The sequence below is a fragment of the Poecilia latipinna genome, unplaced genomic scaffold (assembly GCF_001443285.1).
Source record: "Poecilia latipinna isolate Pla-1442-1.1 unplaced genomic scaffold, P_latipinna-1.0 Scaffold0, whole genome shotgun sequence".
NCBI classification, from domain to species: Eukaryota; Metazoa; Chordata; class Actinopteri; order Cyprinodontiformes; family Poeciliidae; genus Poecilia; species Poecilia latipinna.
Genome location: NW_015112616.1, coordinates 1,640,005 through 1,647,893, shown reverse-complemented (window position 1 = coordinate 1,647,893; position 7,889 = coordinate 1,640,005). Strand labels below are relative to the sequence as shown.

Sequence of the window (7,889 nt, the reverse complement as noted above, 5' to 3'; positions counted from 1 at the left end):
GTTTAAAAAGAATCTGACAGTGTAAACAAAAATTTGGGATAAGCTTAAATGTATCATAAATTAATAGTAAATGTTGCTAAAACCTACAAAACATTTAGCTTGACTTTGATTTTAAATTTTTCTCTTTCATCTTTTCCTAATATTCTATATTGTAAAAGGTATTTACAATATAGGATTCTGTGGCTGCTTGCATGTCATAAAACCATATTCACTAAATTAATAACACAAATACACAAAACATTGTATTTGTGCTAAAATGTCTTGCAGTATTAACCACAATTATGTTTTAAAGCCTTTTACAATAAATTAGCATTTTTTTAGTTGTACATGATTTTGCCAAAATCTTAAGAATGAATAGTACAATTTGTTCTGTACTATGTTAGCTCTTTTAAGATGGAATGGCTGTTGTTTATCTGAGCAGAAAGAAGTACAAGGGGTGAAACTGGCCAAGATTTTTTTCTTTAAAAAAATGAAAAAGATTTTTGTCTTTTTCATTTTAAGTGGGTAAAAACATATATTAAAAGTAATCTAACAGGAATTACTGATGTACTTGGATTCTTGTAATAACCCGTGGGACTTGTGTGGATACATTGGTGGTGATATTGTTTATGTTTTCTGAATTTTTATTTTCGATGAAGAGCATCCATCCTGCTGTCTTCAGTAGAAACATTAACTAGGAAACAAGAAAGAGTTGAGCTGACACAAGGGAAAAAACAGTGCCGTGTTTGGCTAAGGGCCATGCAAGCTATGCAGTAGATTGTCTACTTGTCTGCTTCATTCAGTCTTATTATTCACCTATTAAACAACTAAGAACAATATTCATTCTTTATTAGATTGGGAGTCAGAAAGGACGGCTTAGGAGCACCACTGTTCTAAGATACACTTTCATTATTGTGTCCTTAATCATGTGGCATTAATTGTAAATGATCAGTAAAACTTATGAATAAATATCCTACTCCTATTCTGCCTAAATAAAAGTAAGACATTATGCAATGTTAAATTCTGGAAGTGCTTTTCCCTCACTTTGATGCCCCAAGTTGCTGATCTTAGATGAGTGATGATCTACTTCTGCATCATGTTTTTGTTCTATTTTTTTTTTTTTTCAAAAGTGGTGCACTATTTGGGGTATTTACATTGATGTCAAGGGTTAGTTTTTCTCCACGTATATGTCAAAAAAGTAAAATTTGCTTTAATTGAACCAGAGCATCTTATTTTATTAATGGTTTAAGATTAAGCTTTTTTTTTTTCCTAGGGCCAAATTCACACAAAACATTGAAAGATTTATAAACTTTCTCAAACGTTTCATGTGTGAATAGGTTGCTCATTCAGACAAGAACTTGTCACTTATTATTAAATTATCAAAAATAATGTCAGCAATTGTTAACACATTAACACTTACATGCAATGGTAAAAATGAACATTTGAAACTTTGTGTTGCTGTTGCTGTTCAAACTTTGTCTCAAATTGAACATGTTTCATAAGTGGATAGCAATAATGACTGAATTAAAAAAACTATGATTTTTTTCAAAAACCTTTCTCAATAAAACTGAAACAGTTGATCCCTAACCACAATAAAATGCATATTGTTGAGTTCTTTTTTTACACATTGACAGTGTGATGTCGTACTTAATACTTTCAGTTTTTATTGACAAATGAAGTCCTTAAATTTACATTATTATATGAAGCTTTAAAACTTTGTTCCTTTATTTATAATTATAATTATTCATAATAATTTAAAATATGTACATATTTTTAAAAGCAAATGCTAGCTTCATTTTAGCACTTCTAACAATCGTCACTTCAAGGTCCTGCTTATATTGGTGTTTGCAGGATAATTCTTTACAAAAGCAGTGTTGCTTGCAACACAGGATGTGTTTCCAGAGTTCCTGGTTCTTTGAATGCAATTGTTTTTCCAGTGCAGAGGAAGGAAACTAACAGGCGTTTCCTTTGAAAGAGGAAGGTGCCCACTTCCTTTCTGTTGAAGAAAAACATGTTTGTAGTGAAGGAGGGACGTGGGACAAGAATGAGTTGGAAAAAGACTCACAGAGTCTGTTTGCCATTCATTCTAGCAACAAGTTCCAAACGGACGAGCGCATAGAACAAGGCGGTTTTACTGGTAAGAAGACAGGTTACTAAATCTAACTTAATGTTTTCAGTTATTTCAAGTTAGTAGCTGTATGTTAACACTTTTTACCTGTTACTGCAAAAAAAAAAAAAAAAAAAAAAAAAAAAAAAGAAAGATAGTGCCAGAAGAGAGCTGAGCCAGCTGGCTTCTTAGTTTTGTTCATTTGCCTCATTTTAATCACAGCATGGATTTGTGCTGAAGCATGGTCCTCATTATGCCTAGATGTGTTGCTACTATTGATCCAGGAGCTACTGTTTGTTAGCTCATAATTTAAGACAACTCATAAATATAGATTCTTCTTTAGTGTGCGGATGACCGCATTCATTATTTACTTGTACACCACTCAATTAAGATACTTTGTAAGATAATTAAATGTATGCCTAATCGACTGCAATATTTAAATCATGGATTATCTGTGCACATAGCTCTTTATGTGTTTCTAAATACTGTGTATGAGCACTTCAATTTTGATGTTTTATTTTTTCCTTTGATGTTAGCTGCAGAGCTGTGATTTCTTAGTCCTTGCCTAACAACGCTGGGAGAATCGTGTGATTTTGACAGGTCTGTCTTTCATTGTTCTCACGAAGGATTTAGTCAATAATCGTGCAAGGACCATGCAGTTGTGGCTGAGCTCAGAGAGGGATTCCATTCATGTTTTATGTATTTCACACATCCTCAGAACAATCCAACCTGGCAATTAATGCACGAAATAAACATAATCATAATGCCTGTTGAGAATGTGAAAGTGTAGCGGATTCCTTAATATCTCTCAGTAATGGAAAGGCGTGGATTTTGTAATTATGCTGCCTTTTTAACGGATTTCATAGCAGTAATATGTAGGGTTCATCTGTCTTGCATGCTCCAGGAATATCTATCAGGGCATGGAGGTGTGTTCACTGGGGAGGCAGACGTTAGATGATAATATGGTTTACCGAAACCACCCTGACATCTTGTACCACATCTGTTGTGGAGCAGGCAGATGGTGTCCTTGACTCCTAGAACAACTGAAGAACATTGTGTAATAGCTTTTTACTATTCATAAAGTCATATGTTACTACAATTGACTTTTTAAAAACTTGATTTCTAGGGCTTGTTCAATTGTGCTTTCTTTATTTATTCTGTGGTGCTGGTAAGGTTTTGTGTTAAATTGTTGCTAAAAATGAATTCTAAACCTATTCTAAATGCAGTTCAACATTATATTTTGTTCAATAATGATTTTAAAATTGCACACAGGACTTATGGTTTTCTTTCAACAGCATCTTTCTACTTGACATGCTTGTAAAGACTAGATTTCTTGGGATGACATCTATTAGCGGTCCTGTCGATGCATTCTCCTGTCAGAACTGTTAATCTCTTCTGTTTCTCCAGCCTTCTTGAAAGTTTTATTTAATTATTGCTCCTAGTATCCTGTCTGTTTGGATGTGTGATCTTATATTTTAAGGTTTGTAGTTGTGCCATAGTTTTTATTTTTATTTTTAAATAGACTAACCTTAGCTTTGTGAGTTGTTCAAAGATTGGGAAACTGTTTCAAAACCTATGATTTACTCTGACTTGTCTGATGCTTTTGTTGGGCTTTGTGACACTCTTTGTTAGTTACAGCAATTTTCAGACATTTACAGAACAAATGTATTTGTAACAAGATTAAAAACACACGGGAGGGCAATCTTTTATGATGTAGGCGACGTCTGGAGGCAAATGGTTATATTAGATTTTATTCGGGTACATCAGACTAAAAGGGGTTGAATGCACATGCACACCTTCCTGATTTTCCTGATTTAACATTTTTGGTTGGAACATTACAAAATTGGATGCAGGCATACTATTGCTAGGCAATGTGCCACTGAAGGATTTGTTTTGAAATCATTTTAGGAGCAGTTGTTCTTGTATTCAGCCCAAACATAAAGCAACAAAAATGTTAGTTGTATTAGTCTTAGTTGTAGTTAGTTATATGAAATGCAAAAAGAAAAAGAAACCCTCCCAACTCTTTTGTAGGCAATCATTCATCAGTCTTTGGATTTATCTAACACAAAATGGAGCAAATATACAGTTGGTGCAGAGAATATATTAAAAATAATTTTTAGGCTAATGTTTGGTTTGCACTGTTTTTGTAAAATCATAGCCAGTCATTTTTGAAAGGCAGAAATAAACAATAGCTGTTGGAGTCCAAATCTTTTGTTGGAAGTGAAGTGGGCAAATTACAGTTGTTTTAATATCAGCTCTTTCGCTCATGTTAGTCGTGAAGGAGGAGATCAAAGAGAAAACAAATCAGGCTGTGTTTAGATTCATGCTTGTATTCACAGGATTAAAAGTTGAAGTCTAAAAACTAAGAGTGTGGAACTGTTTTAAAGAACGAAGGTGGTTTTTTTTGTAACTCCTATGCAGTTTGTCCTCAAGAGAAATGTCTCAACAAGGAGCTTTGAAATATTTAGTAGGTGAAATGAGGAATGGTGAGTCTCAGTGGGTTTTACATTTTCACAACTTATTTAATAATAATTCCAGTTTTTACAGAACAAAATATGCCCTTATACAATTTATTTCTTAAATTAGCCATGCTTTTGATTAAGAGACATGTCCCCAAATTATCTGAACGGCACTGTTTTCTCTGTGCTTTTTACTTTGAAGCTGAGAGTTTAGGTTTTGTACAATGGAGCAGTATTAAGTTAAAGCTCCGGATAAATGTCAAAAACAAATAGAGACAGTTTTCTGATGCTCTGACTGTGAAACAGGCAGCTTACTGACCTTGAAGGTTCATCAGTATGTAGCTTTTCAATTGTAAGCGCTGGGGCTTTCAAGAAAGGGACAGAAAGAGAATATTTTTTCTGCATGGCTACCTCACATTGAGACGTTTCCCCCCATGGGATTCTGTTTGATGTGTGACTAACAGACTGCACAGACGTGTGCTGGTGTGAAATTAATTTCCTTTTGCCTTTGACGGGGTGAGTTTATGTCTGTGTGTTTTTGAAAGACACGGTCGTGTCTCACAGCTTTTCTGTTTATGAATGTATATGCATGAAAATAGAGATGCTCAAATCCAAGATTTTTTGGCTTACATGTCTAAGTTCAAGGTATCCAGCCATTGCTGATATTTTTGGATCCAGAACACATTAATGTCATGATACAGAGCTGCTGCACCTGTATGCAGATTGCTGAGACCAAGGGGGATGAGAACATGATGGACTTCCAAACCTGCAGTATCTGAAAAAGTCTCCTGCTTCAACTCTTTAGTTTTAATGAAGGTACAAAAATTGATCTGAAAAAGCCACTATAGTAATCCACAAACACATCTTCATGACAACCTTTTACGCTATGAAAGTTATTAATTATTCAACAGTGTAAATTAGAGAATACGAGGAGTGCCACAGAACAACTCAATACAACAAAGGTTTTCGTTTAGACCAATGAAGACAAGAACACTTGATGGTCAAAGTTTCAAACTGTTTTTAACAATTGACACCTTTCTAGATTGTAAATGGTTGGACCTACCTTGTGTCTGTTAACGATTGCAAAAATTGACCTGGGATAATTCAAGTCAATGGGAAGAAACCCAAATCATGCTGGAAGCGATATTTTACAGGAGGGCAATGGCCAGGCTAGTTCTCATATTATCTGCTAGATATCGTAGTTGGTTCCCTTCTGAGATAACTTCTCTTTGACATAACTTACACTGCTCTAGATGCTTACACAAAACATATAAAAATACATTTCTTTTGTGTCTATTTCTTTTTGAAAACAATAACATATCTGAATAAAGCGATGTTGCACAGCATGGGACTTACCCTGCAGCAGCAGCAATGCCCACTGACAGAATCTTTTCATATTATGCTTCATCATATGTGTAAACCTAAGGTAACCTGTCCAGTAAAAAAGAAGCATTTATTGATACATTAGATTTTTGTTTTCGTTGAGGAAAGCTAAACATTTTAATATTAACTATAAGTATGCACAAATGTTTTGGGCTATTACCTTAAATATCCATAATATAATCTGACATATATATCAAGTACATATATGTATATAAATACTTTGATGGCGTATGACCGATCCTGGTCTTGCTGGAGGTCTTTTTCTTTTTCTGTTTTGTAATTGGCATTGTAAATCGAATATGACGATAGCTTACTAAAATGCATAGAATTGTAATTTATAAAATTCAATTTGAATCAGTTTATCTGACTGGATTGATCTGATTGTATGTTTCTGTACAGAAACTGAGCCTGCTTTTCTTGTAAAGTGAATTAATGCAAAAATACTGCCTGGGTTATTGGATAGAACGGTGGAATCGACAAGATATTTGTTCCAAGGATGACATGAACCAGATTCGATACCAGTATTGGATCTGCTCAATCCCTCCGACCTTATGAGTTTATGTTAATTGTTTTGAAGGTTCTTTCTCGGCCACTTCTCAAACAGGCAGTGGTTTGCCTGTTTGATGTGACCTCATCATCCTGCCTCCATGATACTCCACCTTCTCCGAGCAGCAGGAGCAGGCAATCACGTTATCACTCAAATACACAGAAACCTACAACTACCCACACTGAGCAGAAGTAAAGGAGTATAGGAAGGGCTTAACAGATCTTCTCATTGAGATTCCAGGATATACGTGCCTGTTTCTGACAGAACGTGTGCAGAGTGTGTTACTGTGTGCATAGGAAAGACAAGCAGAATGTGTGAGAGAGAGAGCAAAAGAGAGAGAGAGAGGGAGAGGGAGAAAGCGAAACAGAGGAGGCACAGGGGTGGGAGGGTAGATCATGCATGTGCATTATCTCAGCTCCAGCGGCACAGCAGCAGCAAACAGAAACAGCAGCAGCACAGGGGGGAAGGAGAGAAAGAGAAAGACAGGAGGGAGAGTCTAAGGGAGGGTTGTAGTCTCAGGCAAAGGAACAAAAGCTGCAGAGAGTAGCGTTCCATCTCCGCTAGAAAGACCAACGGTGGTGTTTTACAAAGAGGAGGAGGTGGTCATGATAATAGTGAGACCGTAACGGAACAGAAGAGGCACACTGTAATCAGTGCAGACTGAAAGCAAGGCTCTTCTCCTCTTTGCTCTCCATGTTTTTGGGGACTCAGCATACCACTGCCTGCGTCTCCAAACCCAGAAGAGGATGTCTGTGTCAGGGAAGAAGGAGTTTGATGTGAAACAGATCCTCAGGCTCCGTTGGCGCTGGTTCAGCCATTCTTCTCAAGGTTCTGCTGGTGGTGGAGGTGGCAGTGTGGGAAGCTACATCCAGCAGGATGGCCTGGACCACAGAGGAACTCCTGTCCAGGGACGGCTGAAGAGCCACTCACGGGAAAGGGGCATTGGAGGATTGCGGAAGACCAGCAGTCCTGTGCACAGCGTCATGTCGCAAACGCCAGGGCCAACACCTGTCTATGTCAGGACAGGTCATCAGTCTTGGCATCATCAACCAAACACCATCCAGGGCCTCCAGGTCAACGAGGAGTATCCAAAGAGCATTTCCTCTCCCAGTGCAACGAGGAAAGAGGAAACAAACTCTGGCCAGGAAGAAATGATAAGCAGCACAGAGGAACCTGCAGAGGTGGAAGCCAGAGACAGGTATGATTACTGATGGGTGTCAGCAAGTTTGGAGGCAGACACTGCTATGCCTCATTTGTCCCTTTATATTACGTATGAAAATAGGTAAAGATTTTATTTCCTTTTTCTTTCTTATTTGAAGAAACAAGTTAGCTTCAAAATAAAAATGTTATCTTAGGAAAAAACTCTGAACCCTAAGGCAACGTCAGTTCTAAAGAAAATCTAAATGTTTTCATT

The 7,889-nt window shown here is 36.7% G+C and overlaps 1 protein-coding gene across 2 annotated transcripts in view; it reads left to right on the top strand.

The window, feature by feature from the left end:
- The first annotated feature begins 2,015 nt into the window (after positions 1-2,015).
- Positions 2,016-7,889, top strand: part of klhl4 (kelch-like family member 4) — a 38,430-nt gene continuing 32,556 nt past the window's right edge. Inside the window, exon 1 of one of the 2 annotated variants that reach the window (XM_015030531.1) lies at positions 2,016-2,116. Coding sequence is in view for 1 of the 2 variants with exons in the window: in XM_015030453.1 (XP_014885939.1) it covers positions 7,222-7,673 (452 nt within the window). In the remaining variant the exon portion in view is untranslated. Of the gene's footprint in view, positions 2,117-6,547; positions 7,674-7,889 lie in introns of those variants that run through there. The other variant, XM_015030453.1, reaches the window with a different exon arrangement.